The following is an 18,996-nucleotide window of genomic DNA, read 5'->3' as shown; positions in this document are numbered from 1 at the left end:
AGGTATTGAAACAAGGATTAGTTTTTAATTAAAAGCAATCTTTCTGGCTTTTTTGGCTGCAAAATCAGTAATAATGTCATCGTATGACAAAGACAAAGTGATGTCTTGTTCGATTGCAAGAATAGCAAGACCAGTCAAGTGTTCCTGACTCATTGTAGAGCGGAGATAGTTTTTAATGAGCTTCAGTTTTGAAAAACTCCGTTCTCCTGATGCTACTGTTACAGGAATTCTTAGTAGAATAGGAGTGGCAATGTACACATTAGGATATATGTCACCAAGTTTGCTGGTATGAATAAACTGTACAATGTCCATCATCGATTTTGCACGTGGCAACAACTCAATTTTTCGTACAGTTCAAGTCCATTTAAATCAAAATGATCACCGTGCTTCAGGAGGCTCTTTAAGTCAGGGGTCCCCAACGCGGTGCCCGCAGGGGCCTCTCAGTGCACCCACGTACTGGCCGGAGGACGAGCATCTGCCGAAATGTCGCCAAAATTAGGCAGCATTTCTGCAGATGCTCGTCTGGTGCCCGCCAGACGAGAAAGGTTGGGGACCACTGCTCTAGGCTCTTGCACGTTGTCATTAGTTGCTCTTGTTTTCCTATTTCGTTGAATTTAGTCCTGTCAGCCCGCTACCAGCTGAGTGCATGAAACCCCAGGCCGACAATGGGTTGAGTGGCTCAGCCGGGGTCTCAGCCTCTGACCTGCTCAGCCGCTGCCAGCCTGGGGGTCCTTGGGGGTCCCAGGCCAGCAGTGGGTGCTGAGTGGGGCCGGGACCCTGGGTGCCAATGGGGCAGCAGCCGGAACCCCAGAGCAGTGGCGGGCTGAGCCGTTCAGCTCACCGCTGCGTGCCATCAAAAATCAGCTTGCGTGCCACCTTTGGCACGTGTACCGTAGGTTGCCGACCCCTGCTCTATACATTAGTAAGGAGATGAGCATATTACAGTTGTTGGAGGGCTCTATTTAGCAGTAACAGGGCTATAGGAAAGTCAGTCAACATTTTTTGTTTCTCTGATGAAAACTGGCCCACTCCCTTCCCCATACCAAACTTGTCACAAATAATTGTCAACAACTTAATTTTCTGTTTTTGGCTAAGATATTGATTTTTTAAAAAAAATATTGAAATTGAATTCAGGATTGTTAGCAAGCATTTTTGGCAAACGAAGTTGTTAAATGACACTTTAAATGGCAACACAGTACTGCTTTCATGCTTGGCTCACCTCCTAGCCTGCTGGTCCAACAGCTGCAGTAGAGGAGGAGATAGGTGGAAAACTGCAGGACCCCAAAATTCACCTCTTGGGATGCAGAGTGGCAACAGCAGCAGCAAACCCTCAGGTCCAATCACATGCCAATGGGCACCACCGCCAGCCCAAAGGACCATGGTGAAGTTAGCACAAAATCTGATCTCAGGGACGGGGCACCCATGGAGCCACAGCAGCTCATCCTGCTCTGTGCAGCTCCCCCCGGATGAGATGGATCACTGCCAGCCCAGGGGAGAGATGCGCTCCCTAGCTAGGGTGATCAGATCCAGATGTCCTGATTTTATAGGGCCAGTCCTGATATTTGGGGCTTTGTCTTATATAGGCACCAATTACCCCTATCTAGGGTGACCAGACAGCAAGTGTAGAAAATCAGGACGGGGATGGGGGGGGAATAGGAGCCTATATAAGAAAAAGACCCAAAACCTGGGACCGGTCCTATAAAAGTGGGACATCTGCTCACCCTACGCCAACCCCCTGTCCTGATTTTTCGCACATGCTATCTGGCTATCCCTAGCCCTGCCCTGTGCAACCATTCCAATCCTGGCTGCCTACCGAGGAAGTGAGTTACTTTCACTTTCATTCCTCATCAGGCAGCCAGCCAGCCAGCCTCCCCTTCCCCTCAGCACCTCACCAACCCAGCCCTGATGGAAGGGAGGGGGAAGAGAGGGGTGCTCCATAGGCGGGGAGGGAGAAACAGGAGGGGTGCTCTGTGGGGCAGAGGGGAGAAGAATGGACATTATGGGGAACAACAAATGATACTGCCAGAGCCGCAGAGCCTGCCTCGCCTCACGCCAGGGGAAAGAGTCTCACTCACAGGTGATTTCCTTCCCCCCCTTTTCCCAGAGACACCAGCAGCCAATCCCCTCCCTCAGACTGTGCTGCATTTGTCTCTCTCTAGGACCCAGCAGCCCTGCTCTTACATGCTCCACTGCTTCCCGTCTGTTCAGGCTCTTGCAGAGCGGTGCCCCCAGACCTAGTGGTGCCCTATTCTGCCTATGGCTGCCTATTCTGCCTATGCCTATGGCTAAGGACGGCCCTGCCTCTCATGCAGGTTATAGGCCTAGGAGTTAACTCACACCCATACTAAGCTAGCCTTGACCAACTTTGGGTAAAACTCAAGGATTTCATCACTGAAATTAAGAAAAAAATGCTCTGTTGCTGCTAAGACACCTTCATCTCAGGAATTCCCCTAACAAGTGATATAACACCCAGGGTTGTAAAGTAGAGACACCCAGGTGCTGGAAAGTTTTATGGAGAATACAGAGAGACCCAACAAATGGTAAAATAGATAAGATAAGCTTTGACCAGCGACTTTATGTTGACACAAACAATAAGGTCATAAATAAGTTACAATTTGAGCATGAAACATAAAGTGTAAAAAATGTAGGGAGAAAGGAGGATACATAGGAGTCAGTGTGTAATTGGTTAAATTTTGTTGTTACTTAGGGTTGTGGGATAATCTGATAGGTTTAGTAAATTTGTAGGAGGTAGCTAGCTTTACCTGTATAATGTAAATGAAAAACAATATTCTTTGGGAACCATCTCTGAATTGCAGTTCAGCATCAGCTGCTAGAATTCTTACTCCTCTGTGTAAGATGTGTGGATCCTGACTGGCTATCAGGTGAAATGTGTCTGTATATTGGGAGTGGTGAGCATAATAGATGTGCCTGACATGTGTATTGCTCATAAATAGATGTTTAGAGCATAGCTGTGTGGCCTCTTTCACTGGGAAAAGGTCCCGCAGAGTCTTGAGCCCCATGGGCAGGGTTGGGTACTTAAAATTAACCAGGTTTCTCCCCGAGCTTTGTGGGTCAGGGTGGGTGCCTTATGCTCTGAGCCCTTGGAAGGAGGTGCCTAAATTAGCCTGGTTATGCCTTCAGTCCTTGGTAGGGTATACAGGCAGAGTGCTGTAGACCGTAATTAAGTCGACGTAACAGGCGAGTTATGTCGGCGGAAGGGACCTGATAGACACATATTTTATTAGGTCGATGTAAGGTAGCTTCTGTTGAGCTAAGTTTGTAATGTAGACCAGGTCTATAAAACCACCCTCCACTCCCAGAGCCAGGAATAGTATTTAGGATTCCTGTCACCGATATTCTACTACTGACTAGTAAATAGTTTTTAACAGTGAGTTACACGTATGTGTCAAGTCCTCCTCCAGTGGCTGGTCTACCTAGCAAATACTTCTGTATCTCAAAAATAATAAAGATCTAAACTAAGGATATGAAGGTCAAAGGCTTCAGATCCTGCTGCTGATCGGTGTGGAAAGATGGTATAGTTGTATATGATTCGTATAGTGAGAAGATAACTTTAAAACAGGTTTTTACGTAAAAAGTATGAGAAATCTGTGAAACACCAAAATACACATTTCAGTCCTTGTCACATATTTTGCTTGTTTAAACCACTGTTCAGTGTAAGTTGTATTCCCCTTTGTAACTAATACGCAGAGGATATATACAAGTCTGAGCTAGCTCTCTGCTTGAGACCCAGATTCTTTAGCACTAGCTATAACAACTTTTAGCTTTGGAAGCTTTAGCTTCAATCCCTGGTGCTGGCCGTCACACTTGCAAGTGCCCCACATTGGCATGTTGAGAAGTGTACTTTATATTGAGAGATTGTGGGTAGGGAGCTCACAGGAAAGGGGAGCGCATAGGCAGAGCTGCTGGTGTAAAGCAGGCAAGCTTTAGCTGCTCGTGGCTGTATCCAGTTTCTGGAAGTCCATGAGAAACTACAGAGTGTTTCAGGAAGTGAGTGATGTTCCCTCCAACTGAGAGGTTATGTTGTCATTGCTAAACTTGGAGGGTTGTTCTTGGTGCTCCTGTTTGAAATGGTGACAAAATGTTATAGACACACTGAGAATTTATTGAGAGAGGCCACAGCCTCTCACACATTTCAGGAGTGCTGACATAGTCAGAAGCGTCTGTAGTAGTTTCTCCCTCTGATCCCCAGGAAGGCACAGCTTCCTTTCTCCCTGACTCGGAGGAGTTATCCACCGAGCTATACCAAAGCTTTATAAAAAAAAAAATCAGGAAATTAACAAACAAAAGCCATGTTTAGTGACAGTAAAGGTTGTGGCAGGGCACAGCACTTCTATGCAGAACTTTACAAGCACAAAAATAAGAACTTAAGGGGAAGACTTGTGCATACTTTTCTCCCTTCATGTTTCCCACAACACTATAAAAAACACCTGCCAATGCTCCATAAGGCTTTATGTCATCTCCAACAGATAATTAAAAGCAATATTTACCCCAACTTTATCAAACTTGCACTATAATGCAAAACTTAAACACTGACCTCCTCCCTGGTAAGGCAAAATAATGCTCCAAATGCATGGAATGTGTGTCAGTCAGATGTGTTGATCTGTTGAGATAGCTGACATAAACCATATGAGATCACTGTTAGGATTTTGCACTGGAGTTTTAGTTTGAACACCACATTGAGAACCTTTGCTTTAGACAATCACAGCAGCAATATTATTTCCATTCAATTTCCGTAAGAGAATGATACCACAGCTCAGACATGGAGACAATTATATTTCCTTGCTGGGCAACACAATTTGAAGCTTGCCTGTGGACAAGTGATCTGAATTGTTGTCCTCTGCTTGACTCCCACCCAGTGAACATCCACGCAGAGAGCCTGCCTTTAATGGTTTTCCCTAATTTCCTACAATTTCCTGGGAGCAAACTGAGTTACTAGGGGTTTCTGCCCTGCAATTATACAATACATCTTTTCTCCTCACACCTTTTCCAACTGGGAATGAGTGTTTGAAACCATAGGGGGAGGTGATGATGCTTTTTGAAGCATTAGCTCTGGCATGGATTTCTTCTCAGAAATGTGCTGTTCTTGGAGGGAATTGCAGGATTCAAGACAGCTGCTCATGGCATTCACCTGCACAAACATTCCCCCACTCCCACACAGCTACAGAGCTTCAATCATGTGGTGTTAGCACAGAGACCTTTGGGGGCATTTCCACCTTGTCTTACTCTTTTTTTTTTTTTTTTTAATCCTCTGTGATGTATAGCAAGGGCAGCTTCTGGCCTTTAGAGCTTAGGTGCCTTAGTATTTACATTTGGTTCAAAAACATTGCATATGTAAGAGAAAAACAAGCTAGAAAATGTTCAGCTAGCCATGTTAGAATGGTTAACAATATAATTCCTAATTACATTTTTGGGGGATAAGGTAATTTAAATGTTTGCTCTGAATCTATCATATTGTTCACAGTACCTAAATATAATACATAAATGAGGAAATTTAAACTGACACTTGGGCAGTGACAAACCCCTTTAAGCTTGTACTGAGTGGCTTAGCAGGTAAGTACTAGCTTTCCTATTCTGGGAACAGTTCCAAGAGAAGTGTTAAGTCCAATAATTTCAGTCACCTAATTTAATTCCAAAAGTGGAGAATACTTTACATTTAAATAATGCAGAATATCTGCTTAATTCATATGACTAGTGATTATACAACACCACTGTGATAAATGAAGGGTGGGGGTAGCTCCCTTTTATGGACACCCAGCCAGCCAGTAGCTATAAAATTCCTCTTAGTAGATGTTCTCTAAATGCTCTACTTGTAAAGGGTTAAAAAGTCTCACTGCTACACATAGGTAAAAGGAAATGAGTGGATACCTGGCCTGTCATAGTATAATTCCCAGATCTGAACCTTTAGCATCCAAAATATGGGTACTAGCATGAATTTCCCTAAGCTTAAGTACCAGCTTAGATCTGATATGGTGCCACCAATCAGGACTTAGGTAGAGCACCTGATAGACTCTGGTGTCCCCAAAACCTTCCCTGGGGACCCCAAGACCCAGATTCCCTGAGTCTCACAACAAAGGGGAATAAACCATTTCCCTTCCCCCTCCTTTCTTCCTCCCAGCTCTTCCCACCCTGGGTACACTAGGAGAGATAGACAGATTCAAGCTCCGTGAATCTAAACAAAGGGATTCTCCCTTCACCCTTCCTCCTTCCCCTCACCCAGGGGCAATACAGATTCAAGCTCTGTGAATCTAACACAAAGGGTATGGCTACACTTGGAGATGTGCAGCGCTAGGAGTTACAGCTGTGTAGGGAAAACGCTGCAGTGTGGCCACATTTGCAGCGCTGTTGGGAGTGGTGCATTGTGGGCAGCTATCTCAGCATTCAAGTGGCTGCAACGTGCTTTTCAAAAGAGGGGGGTGGGGTGGGGCGTGACAGGGAGCTTGGGGGAGACAGAGAGAGTGCACTTTTGGAGCTGACACTGTTCTCAGCTCCCTGCCTTGCAAGTTCTAAGGATTGGAAGATACACAGTGCCTACCTTCAATCATTTTGACCTTTCCCCCACCTGTCTCTTATTCACTAAATGCAAATTATGCACTCCTAAATAGTCTTTAGACCATATAAGCAGCTGCTCAACACGGACTCCCCTCTCTCCTCAAGCGAACAGCTGTGAACATTCCAAAGCAATTTCCCTGCCTCTGCTCGCTCGCTGGAGCAAAGAGCAGCTGTGTTTGTTTTTTAGCTAAGTAGCTACAGTGAGATCGGAGTTCAGCCATTCTGGTTTGTTGTGGACAGGAATTCTGGGATACCTCCTAATACCCTGGAGGCCAATATCAGCGCTGTTGGTGGCTACACTTGATGACCAGCCCTGCATCACCAGCGCTGGAATTGTTACACCCCAAGCAAACCAGGTGTACATCCAGCGCTGCAACCAGGGAGTTGCAGCGCTGGCCGTGCTTTGCAAGTGTGGACACAGAGTGAGTTGCAGCGCTGTAACCCCATCACCAGCGCTGCAACTCTCCAGTGTAGCCATGCCCAAAGAGGAAATTTATCCTTCCCTTCTCCGCACCAATTCCCTGGTGAGTACAGACTCAATTCCCTTGAGCCTCAACTGGGGAAAAAATCAAACAGCTCTTAAAAAGCAAAACTTTTAATAAAAAGAAGGAAAAAAAGTACAAGTTATCTCTGTAATTTAGATGGTAAATATTACAGGGTCTTTCAGCTTATAGACAATAGAAAGAAAGCTTTCTCCAGCAGAAATACAATTTAAAATACTTTCATCCAAATACACATTAAAACTCTACCAGCCAGATACACAGTTGCAAATACAGAAAAACAATTAAAAAGACTAAACTGTCTTTCTACTTTTGTACTTACAAAATTGGAACAGAAGATTAGAGAGCCTGTAGATATGTGTGGTCACTCTCAGAGCCTAGAGGGAACAAAGCAAAACCCAAAACTACAAACAAAGGCTTCCCTCCACCGAGATTTGAAAGTATTTTGTTTTCTGATTGGTCCTCTGGTCAGGTGTTTTTTTTGGTTCCCTGTTTGTTAACCCTTTACAGGTAAAAGAGACATTAACCCTTAGCTATCTGTTTATGACATGGCCAAATTTGCTAATGGGAAGGCTAGAACTTTTTAAAATTGAAACAAGAGTCCATTTTTGTCTGTCTGTGGTTGTTTTCCTGGAGAGAAGGGACAGAGCAGTTATGCTGTGAGAAGCTTGGGCCAGGTATGAAAAAATCATCCATATCATATCTAGAAACTACTCATTAAAAACCCCAGCTCTGTAAGTAGATCAGGAAATGTCTAGGAAGACACAATTTGGTTTATTCCTTTTATTTCTTTATGGCTTGTGGGTTTCTCTGGGTTAACCCCAGTTGCTTTTGTTTTTCTTGTAACCTTTAAACTGGACCTCAGGAAAGTTATTCTTGGTGCTTAATCCTTGTAGTTGCTCTTTTTTAAAATCTAGCAATAGCTTGAGTTCTCAGATGTAATTTTTTATTAATAAAATTTACCTTTTTAAAGAACAGAATTGGATTTTTGTGTCTTAAGAGGTTTGTGCACATCTTGTTTAATTAGCAGCTGATTTTTTTTTCTTCTCAGCTCTTCCCCAGAGGCAGGTTGCGGTGAAAGGGCTTGTGGGTACCCCACGGGAAGGAATTCCCAAGTGTGCCTTCCTGGGTGCTCAAAGGTGTTCTGCACTTGGGTGGTGGCAGCATCTACCCATCCAAGGTCAGAGAGAAACTGTAACCTGAAGTGGCCAGTATTAATTTTTAGAATCCTTGTGGGCCCCCGAATTCTGCATTCAAAATGCCGAGTTGGGTATCAGCCTTGCCAACCACAAAACTCCAGAGAGACAGAATATCTAGATAGGCTTTTTAATAGTCTCCCATCACCAGGGTAGCTGCATGCAAAGACTAAATTACCTCTACAACCTGGTCTACACTTGAAAATGTTACTTGTATAACTATGTTGGTTAGGGATTTTTTTTTTTTTTTTTTACCTGAAACATACCAGTATAGTTACTCCCTTTCCCATATGCAAATAGATATGCTGGTAGAAAGTCATTATAACTCTGGCCACACTAGGAGGACTGTGCTGCTTTAACTATACAAGTATAGCCCTCAAAAGATGGCCCTCTTCCAGTTTCAGGTGAAATAATTTAGAATCCACTGTATCTCCGTACGGAAACTTCCACAGAATTATTTTACAGAATATATGTGTGTAGTCTTCTCTTGAACAAAATGTGCTTCTTATATTTACTGATCTAAAGCCAAAAAAGGATGGCATAATTCAGAAATACAACATTTTTCATACAAGTGTGCTATAAAATATTTTAAAGATTCCGTAATATGTTTATAGAATTACGCAATAACCTTAAATAATGGCAAATAGGTCAAAAGGCAACTTGTGACACCTGGGTAGTTTCTAGCTTTAGAGATGGCAATATTGACCACTGTGGAGGAGTTTGGTATGTTATGTGCCAGCACCATTACTAATGTATTTCACTTTGCTTGTAGATTATAATTAAGGCCCCAATCAGCAAATCACTTAAGTACTTGCTCACATCCATTCCTATTCAACAAAACACATGCTTAAATCTTTCAGAGATGTAATAGTATTGATTTCCATCCAACTCCTGAACTGAATGTTAAGAATCACTTGCCACACATTAAAATTGTCTAGTGAAAGAAAAGTTTCTCTCCACACGCCCACCTCGCAGGAGCAACAGTCTAGGGGGAACCTTCAAAACTGAGCCTGTAGTCTCTGCTATCAGATCTGTAAGCCCCAAATTGGAGTTTCTCTAGTCCCTCCATATTGCAATTCCTTACAGAGAAATAAACACATATGTTTTCTCCTAGTGCAGAAAGATAGTTTTCTCTACCTCATTCCACACAGGTATTGCAGAAGATTTCAGGACTGAATCTCATTTTCATTAAGGCCATTTTACAATATTTTGGCGGCATAAGACCCACAGTCTTCAAATTTTTACAGAGCCATTCCACGACTGCTTTCAAACTTTAGTTATTTACAGCTAGTTCAGTATCTTATAGGAAAATTTAAGGAATGTATCTAATATTATGGTCTAAATTTCTAAATTTGGCAGTATTTGAAAATATATTATCTTTAAACTTTTTAAGTTTTTGATTAGTGGGTATTTTGTGCTGTACCAAATGAGATCCATTCTCAGTGCTGTATAGTGGTATGCTAATGTAACACACAGGTTTCCATTTTTGTTGAGCACACAAACCCACACTTTCTTGCTCCCTCTCTACCATCTTCATTGGTCTGATACGTATTGTATATATTGAACATAGCACAAGTCTTGTTCTCAGGCCACTAACGATATATATCTATACTGCACATTCGTGGCTGACCCAGGCCAGCTGACTCAGCCTGAGCCCTGCAACTCTAAGGGGCTGTTTAATTGCAGTGTAGACTTCCCAGCTCAGGCTGGAGCCCAGTTTTAGACAGTGCAAGGTGGGAGGGGCTCAGAGCTCAGGCTGCAGCTCAAGCCTGGAAGTCTACACTGCAATGGACTGTGGGTTTTTATTTGCAGTGTAGACATATCCTAATTTACCGTACTTGCCAGCCTCTGAAAATTACAGTATAGCAGACTGTAACCATTAGAAAAGTCTGACTAGAAGCCATCCAGTTACAATAACTTCTTTATGTTAGAATAGCCCTAGGTCATTATTTAACACTAGTAGTATTTCCACAGCTACTTGGCAACTTCACTCAAACTTGGTGTCATAAAAATGTCAGCTTTTTGGTGATACCAAGTTTGAATGAAATTCGTTACCAAAGTCTGCAGTGTTGTAATTGCCTCAGCTTCATATGAGACAATTAAAATGTTAATTTAAACTCTATTATTTTACTAAGATTCACCTTGAGAATGACAGAATTAAAGAAAATATTTTCTTTTAGAATGTGCATCAAGGATGAAGCATTATAATGGAAAACCCAAACCTATATATTAATCATCTTGTCCTTTATGGGTGCAGCGAAATAGTCTCAATTTTAAAAAACTATTTTTTCTGTATTTCTTGAGTGTTTGTGACTACTAATCTGCATAATTCTCAGGATGTAAAGGTTAAGTAATTCTTCATGAACCCTCCTGTTTCATGTACCATGTGCTGGGTAATAACAAGAAAAAGCTCCATGCTTGTAAAAGGAAAATGACCCTGTATTTGCAGAGATGCTGCAACCGCAACTAATGTTTCAAGCCATGGGCATATAGAATGAAGTCCTGGTACCTCCTCCAAACATTTTCCTTCTGCAACTTGTGCTCCTCCTTCCAAGTTCCATGCAGGTTGCTACACTTTTTATACCGCAAATCAGAAGAACTGAAAAATAGTTGAAAGAACAATTAATTCAGCTTAGGGATGTAAAGATTCTCAGCTGTAAAAATACAATTCTGCTGAAATCAAACAATTTATTAGATATACTACCTCTTAGTTAGAGTACATTTAGCAACACAACAAATAAGGAAAACAGCATTTTGCAGTGTATTTAGTAAACGTCATCAGACTATTTGTATCCATTATGGAAGTAACAGACGTTGATAGAGGCTGATGCACGAAGCCAAAAAACAACAAATAAGATTCCTACTTATGCCTGTATTATCATCTTTGTCCTCTAATTTTTCAAAGCTAACTGTGAAAATTTTTTTCCCTCACTTACTTACAATACTATGAAAAAGGGCTGTCAAGGCTGATAGGCCAAAGATTTGATTTGTATCTTTATTATAATGGGAAGCATGAACACCAGAACATAACTCAGTGTGTTTGATGACAGACAGCAGGACTTTTGTACAATTCTGCTTTGCTGTCAGCAAACTAAAACAGGGAAGACACCTGGGCACACCGCATAAAGTCCAGCATTCAAATGTACATGCGCATGGTTGCAATTACAGACAAAAACTATCCACTGTTTAGTTACTGAAGTGATAAAGCAAGTACAGTTTTATTCAGTATTTTCTATTCATTACAGGCATTTGAATGGGGAACTGATTTTTAAAAAACAAATGTCATTATGTGGTAAATTACAGAGGGTATTATTGCATCCTTTTTTTCATTTATGAAAACCCCAATAATGAAGTTAGCAGGGTGGCACCATGAACAATTTACTTCCCCTTTTAAAGTACAATTTATGCTCTTACCAATTACTGTCTTTTTAAGTTTAAAAGAGACCTATTCAATATGCAAATATCTTTCCACCTTCAGGCTCTGATCCTGTGAGAACTTAATTTGATTTCAGTAGGGCTAGTCACAGTGCATTACGTTAAGCACCTGTGTAGTCTTTGCAGGATGGAGCCTTAGTCCGTGTACAAACCTGTTGTCTAATATGTTAAGTACAGTTACAGGCAGCTTACCTGAGCCTCTTAAAGCAGCCGCCCCCCGCCCAAACAAACGGTGCGCACAGCACTACCGCAGGGGCGTGCGATGGCAGGGGCAGCAGCGCGGACACAGGTCCCCGCCAGGCGCGGGCAGGGGAAGATCAATGGTTAGTAAGGGGGTAACTAGCCCCAGGGCAGGGGCGATTCAGCAGCTTAACCCCAGCGCACCAATGAGCGCGCAGTGGGGCGGCGTAGGGCGCGAGCGTCGGCCGGGGGACGCTGGCGGCTCCCGCGCTCTCCGCCTCGGGCGACCTGCAGGGCGGCGGCGGGACCTGTAGAGGGTGCCGGGGTTTCACTGACGGACCGGTTTGGCCCATCCCGGCCGCCTTACAGCTCGTCCCCGGGCCCCGCCGAGCTCCTCGGGCTGGCTCCAGCCTCCTGGGGCTTCTCGGGAGACTCCCCGGCGGCCGGGCCGGGCGCCGCTCCCCGCCAAGGCCGCGGACCATGTTCCCCAGCACCGGCTCCAACGGGCTGTGTAAGTATCTGGAGCCCCTGGCCAGGGGGGCGGGCCCGGGGCGCTCGCGGCGCCCTCTCTCGGGGGCGGGGGTTGCTGTGGCGGGGGCGCTGCAGTGTCCGCGTTCGCGGGGGGCGCCGCGAGCCCCGCCCCCTGGTATCCCCCCCGCCCCGGGCCGACGGGAGCATCTGGGACTCTAGCGAGGGCTCCTCGTCTCTCCTCTCTGCGTCTTGTCACTGGAGCCGGGTTTCACGCTGTGTGCGCGGTCACGCGTGGTTCCCCTCTCGGCACAACCAAACGTCGATGGAAACAGCCTCCCCGCCCCTCAGAGCCACTGCTTTGAAAGCGGAGCACAGTTCTGTTTAATTGTGCTAATTCAGGTCTCTGTTTTCCCGTCTTTCTCCCGAAGTTAATTGTGTGTTACCGACCATCTGTACCACGGTAACTCCTATGACAGGAAAAACAGTTCCCAGCTAGTATTGATGTGCTCTTAAAACACTAAATCATAGAATATCAGGGTTGGAAGGGACCTCAGGAGGTCAAGTAGTCCAACCCCCTGCTCAAAAGAGAACCAATCCGGAGACAGATTTTTACCCCAGATCACTAAATGACGCTCTCAAGGCTTGAGCTCACAACCTTAGGTTTAGTAGGCCAATGCTCAAAGCACTGAACTATGTGAACCATGGTTTTGTCTGGATCTATATATGCCAGACCAGCTGATTGTAAACTGCTTTTGTAACCACATTTTAGTTGTATATAAAGGGAATTTAAAAAAAAAAAGTGTTTCTGCAAATAAAGTAACTTACTGTTGTTCAGAGTTGACGAGCTGACTGAGGAGATAGCTGAGCCATTAGCAATTATCTTTGAAAAGTCATGGAAGATGGGAGAGATTCCAGAAGACTGGAAAATGGCAAATATAGGGCTAATCTATAAAAAGGGAAATAAGGACAAGCTGGGGATTTACAGACCAGTCATCTTAACTTCTGTGCCTGGAAAGATAATGGAGCAAATAATTAAGTAATCAGTTTGCAAACATGTAGGAGATAATAAGGTGATAAAGAACAGTGAGCATGGATTTATCAAGAACAAATCATGTCAAATCAATCTGATAGCTTTCTTTGACAAGCCTTGTGGATACAGGGGGAGTGGTAGAGGTGGTATATCTTGACTTTAGTAAGGCTTTTGATACTGTCTCATGACCTTCTCATAAACAAACTAGGGAAATACAATCTAGATGGAGCTAGTGTAAGGTGGGTGCGTAACTGATTAGAAAATTGTTCCCAGAGAGTAGTTATCAGTTGTTCACAGTCATGCTGGAAGGGCCTAATGAGTGGGGTCCCGCAGAGATGGGTTCTGGATCTGGTTCCAGTTCAGTTCATTATCTTCATCAATAATTTAGATAATGGCATACAGAGTACACTTATAAAGTTTGTGGACAATACCAAGCTGGGATGGGTTGCAAGTGCTTTAGAAGATAGGCTTAAAATTCAAAATGATCTGGACAAACTGGAGAAATGGTCTGAAGTTAATAGGATAAAATTCAATAAGGATAAATGCAAAGTGCTCCATGTAGGAAGGAGCAGTCAGTTGCACACATACAAAATGGGCAATGACTGTCTAGGAAGGAGTACTGTGGAAAGGGATCTGGGGATCATAGTGGATCACAAGCTAAATATGAGTCAACAGTGTAACGCTCTTGCAAAAAAACCAAACATCATTCCGGGAGAAGTAATTCTTTTGCTGTACTCAGTGCTGATTAGGCCTCAACTGGAATATTGTGCCCAGTTCTGGGCGCCACTTTTCAGCAAAGATATGAACAAATTGGAGAAAGTCCAGAGAAGAGCAACAAAAATGATTAAAGGTCTAGAAAAGATGACCTATGAGGGAAGGTTGAAAAAAATTGGATTTGTTTAGTCTGGAGAAGAGACGACTGAGAGGGAGCATAACAGTTTTCAAGTACATAAAAAGTTTTTACAAGGAGGAGGAATAAAAATTGCTGCTCTTAACCTCTGAGGATAGGACAAGAAGCAATGGGCTTAAATTGCAGCAAGGACAGTTTAGATTGGACATGAGGAAAAACTTCCTAACTGTCAGGGTGGTTAGGCACTGGAATAAATTGAATCTCCATCATTGGGGATTTTTAAGAGCAGGTTGAACAAATACCTATCAGGGATGGTCTAGATCAGGGGTAGGCAACCTATGGCATGGGTGCCGAAGACGGCACATGAGCTGATTTTCAGTGGTACTCACACTGCCTGGGTCCTGGCCACCAGTCCAGGGAGCTCTGCATTTTAATTTAATTTTAAATGAAGCTTCTTAACCATTTTAAAAACCTTATTTACTTTACATACAACAATAGTTTAGTTATATATTATAGATTTATATAAAGAGACTTTCTAAAAATGTTAAAATGTATTACTGGCATGCAAAACCTTAAATTAGAGTGAATAAATGAAGACTTGGCACACCACTTCTGAAAGGTTACCGACCCCTGGTCTAGATAATACTTAGTCCTGCCTTGAATGCAGGGGACTGGATTAGATGACCTCTTGAGGGCCCTTCCAGTTCTATGACATTAGAGGCGGCAAGTCTCTCAGTTTCACTTCGCATTTAACTGCACTTTGTACAATTGGTTCCACAGTTTCCTCCTTGAAATATCAGCTATTTCCAATCTTGCAACTAACTGTACATGGGTTCAAGAGTCCACCAATAAAGAGTCCATTGCCCTGCCTATGCAAATTCTCCTGTTGTTTGTGTGGGTCTTTCTTGTAATAAGGAATAGAAAAATCTTTTTGAAAATAGGAAAACATTATAAAAACTAATGTGATTGGCAGGGTAAATTAGGCACAAATATAGTCTTTGTAACTACTAACTTTTTTAAAGTGACTAGATGTCAAGTTGATGTTAGTGAGACTAGGTGGGTGAGGTAATCTCTTTTATTGGACCAGCTTCTGTTGGTGAGAGAGACAAGCTTACGAACTTAAACAGAGTTTTTCTCGAAAGCTTGTCTCTTTCACCAACAGAAGCTGGTCCAGGAAAAGATACTGCCTCACCCACCTTGTCTCTCTTAATATTCTGGCACCAAAACTGCTGCAACCCCACGTCAAGTTGATATGTTATTTTAAACACATTTCTATAGACATTGAACACAATCTCAGAGCTAACGTACATTACAAAAAATTAACTGTGTTTAAAAATGACAGTCAAGACTTTGGTTAGCTAACACAGTTTGGATTATGACATTATGCTCAGTGTAGACCAGAACAAATTATGGTCAGGACTGTGTCATCTAACTGTATTCTTTACAACCACATTAAACCACACTCAGGTTTTGTAAGGAAGACAAGCCTGTAGTGTGAGCAGATAAGTATTGCAGTTGTTTCAAAGTACAGAATATATAGGCTCAGTAACTGGCATTGCAGGGTATAGGGAATTTTTTTCTCCGTGCTGATTCTATTACTGCTTTACTTATTGGAAAAATAGAAGTTGCAAATAGAGAGCAGACAAGGAGAGCCTTTTAGATATACTCTCTGTGTGGGTGTGTGTGTGTATGCACCTATATGCATACAAAGAAGGTGTTTGTGTATATACATGCATGCATGCGTTTTATGTACTTCCTAATCTGAGTTAAATTAAGAGAAGTACTGTGCACGTATGTTTTTCTTAGATGGTGCACGTGTTAGACTATTGACTTAGGATTGGTCTACACTTAAGTTTTGCTGGCATAATTGGTTAGGAGTGTGAAAAAAATCGCACTTCTGACATAGCTATGCCAGCAGAAGCCCTATTATAAGTGCAGTTTATAATGTCAAAGAAAGTTTTTTGTGATGTATCTTATGTCATTTGAGGGCATAGCAAAACAACTATTTTGTTGTTGTAAGGTGAGTCCCTTCTAGAAATCTTTGCCAGTATAGCTGTCTACAGTAGACAAGGCTTTACAAAAAAAACTATTTAATGCTTGTGATTGCTGATGGTGATCTTGCATTTGTCACAATAATATAAGGTTAAATTTCTGTTTGAGATCAACTAAAGCAAAAAATAGTTATCTTTAACCAATACTTCAATGCTGAAGGTTTTTAATGCACAGCTGTTAATTATTTGATGAAGTAAAAACATTTTTAAAGAGCACATCAGAGATGCATCAGCTAGTGAAAACACTCATATGGGTGAATAACTTTAAATCTAATGAATAAAATTCCTTCTGACTTTCTAAACCTAAGATAATCTTGGACCGAGAGAGGAAGTAGGAAGTGAATGAAAACAGAGGGTTAGAATGAAAAGGCATTCTGAACCAAAAATGGAATGTTATGCCTGTGACACTATTCACATATTAAAGGAAAACCCACACTACAAATTCTGTCAGTTTAGGAATGTGGTAGTTCCCTAATGATTTGGACTTGCCTATGTAGACGAGACTAAACCATGTATTACTATTGTACCAAATTATGTTACCACCTGCAATTTTTTTTTTATGGCCATGGATACAATTGGAATTTTTAGAGAAAAAAATTCACACCGGTGACCTCTAGTGCAGTAAAGGTTCGAACATCTTGTGGCATAGGCACAGTGGTAAAAATGCCAGGAGCTGCTGGAGCCTTCTCTAGTTTAGAGTTATCACTGATGGGATTTTTTTTTTTTTAATTCCAAGTGTACGCATGGCCATCAGAAGACTAGAGTTGTAACAGTTTGGTAACATGGCTGTTCTGGTTGGTCTAGAGAACCTACAGTATTATACCAGTTCTTTACAATCATTTTCTTGTGTAGATAGGAGACGAGAAAATGTTCTAAGAACCACACTGTAAGGTTCTGGCCCTTCCCCACAAAGGATCCACTACTACACCCAAAGTCTTTTCCAGGTGCTTTATTTCTCAGGGCTTGGCTACACTTGAGAATTACAGCGCTGGTGGTGGCTTTACAGTGCTATATCTCCCTGGCTACAGCGCTGCATGTGCTCCACCTCAATGAGAGGAATAAACAGAACAGCGCTGCTGTTGCAACGCTGGAGTGCCAGTGTAAACAGTGATTAAACTTACTATGCTGTAACTGACCTCCAGAACCTTCCCATAATGCTTTTAAGTAAAGAACTCTCTTTGTTTTGTTATGATGTCTCTCTTTGTTTTGTTGTGAACTGGGGACTCCCAGAGCTGCTGATCTAAAAAACAAACACAGCAATTGTTTGCTCGAGCAGAGGCAGGCAAGGAATGTCCACAGCTAGTGTTGGCTTGAGGAGAGAAACAGCACGGGGGTGGGAGGGAGTCCGTGGGAGCAGCCGCTTATCTGGTCTGAAAACTATTTGCATTTAAGAGTGAATGAGAGAGGGGTGGGAGAAGTGGTCGGAATTTGCAAGGCGGGGAGCTGACAGTGTGTCAGCTCCAAAAATCCACACACTCTCTCTCCCCCACGCTCCCTGTCACACTCCACCCGACCCCTCTCTTTTGAAAAGCACATTGCAGCCACTTGAACACTGGGTTAGCTGCCCATAATGCACCACTTCCAACACGGCTGCAAATGTGGCCACACTGCAGCACTGGTAGCTGTCAGTGTGGCCACACTGCAGCGCTTTCCCTACACAGCTGTACGAAGACAGCTTTAACTCCCAGCGCTGTACAGCTGCAAGTGTAGGCAAACCCTGAAACATAGGTGAAACCCCTCACAGACACAGTTCTTGGGGATTTTCCCTTTTGCTTCTCTCAGTTCCTTCTCCTTTGGGGCCTATTGCAGGATTCTCCCATAGTGTGTTAACTGAGAAGTACTGCCTCCCAGTGCTCTCTCCCTGGAGATCCTTTTCTCCCAACAGGTTCCCAGGCCTCCCCTCTGTAGGAACTCTGGCAGCCACTCCCAGGGAACTTCCTGCTTCTGCTGCTCCTGTTCCCACTACCTAGCCTCCTGGCTTCTAACCTGTCTCCCTATTTCCAGGGAGCAAGTAGTGAGAGCCCCATGTCTACTCTCTCTGCCCCTTTCCTGACTGACTGTCAGGCATGATTTGCCCAGGTGCCTTCTCTTATAGCCCAACTGGGGCAAGTGCGGGAGTCAGCTGACCAGTCTGAAAGGGGCCAGTGTCACCTCATGACACACTCAAATAGAGTTTGACTTATTCACATGTTCTTTTAAACTATGTTAGAGTCTGTATAAATAATGTATAATATAATTTAATAATTATTGAAATATGTTTCAGATATATTCCCCTGTAAATCTAAGTGGTTGCTCTGTGCTGCAATTTTTTTTATTCATTTCTGTAATAGTGACAGGAAGATGATCAATGACTCTTGCTAGCGGTAATTAGTGCTTATGAATTAGTTACTTTAAACTGTTCTCTCCATCTATTACGTTAGATAACTGAATGATTCCATTTAGATTAAAACACTAATGCGTTTGTTCATTGTATTTTAAATCCTTTCTTTTTCCTTAACTAGTTTAGAGTAAACAGAATAAATAATAGGAGACTGCATTTATAAGGCTGTAATTCCATCCATGGTATCTGAAGACAACATATAACATGGGTGAAGTAGCTTATGTAAAGCCAAAGTGAAAATACAGCCCAAGAATCCTTGGCCCTCTTATTTTTACATAATATATAGATCAAAGTGTCTAATCCATGCCTTATTCAGGCTTACAAGTGACTTTT

The 18,996-nt window shown here is 42.8% G+C and overlaps 1 protein-coding gene across 3 annotated transcripts in view; it reads left to right on the top strand.

Moving 5' to 3' along the window:
* Window positions 1-2,007: 2,007 nt before the first annotated feature.
* UBAC2 (UBA domain containing 2) overlaps window positions 2,008-18,996 on the top strand; it is a 199,957-nt gene continuing 182,968 nt past the window's right edge. Inside the window, exon 1 of one of the 3 annotated variants that reach the window (XM_050950488.1) lies at window positions 2,008-2,077. In XM_050950488.1, coding sequence (XP_050806445.1) covers window positions 2,014-2,077 — 64 coding nt within the window. In that variant the 5' untranslated portion in view covers window positions 2,008-2,013. Of the gene's footprint in view, window positions 2,078-12,040; window positions 12,393-18,996 lie in introns of those variants that run through there. The other 2 variants (XM_050950500.1, XM_050950490.1) reach the window with 2 other exon arrangements.

The sequence above is a fragment of the Gopherus flavomarginatus genome, chromosome 1 (genome assembly GCF_025201925.1).
Source record: "Gopherus flavomarginatus isolate rGopFla2 chromosome 1, rGopFla2.mat.asm, whole genome shotgun sequence".
Classification (NCBI taxonomy): domain Eukaryota; kingdom Metazoa; phylum Chordata; order Testudines; family Testudinidae; genus Gopherus; species Gopherus flavomarginatus.
Note: the sequence above shows the minus strand (reverse complement) of the source record. Positions and strands in the feature narration are given on the sequence as shown.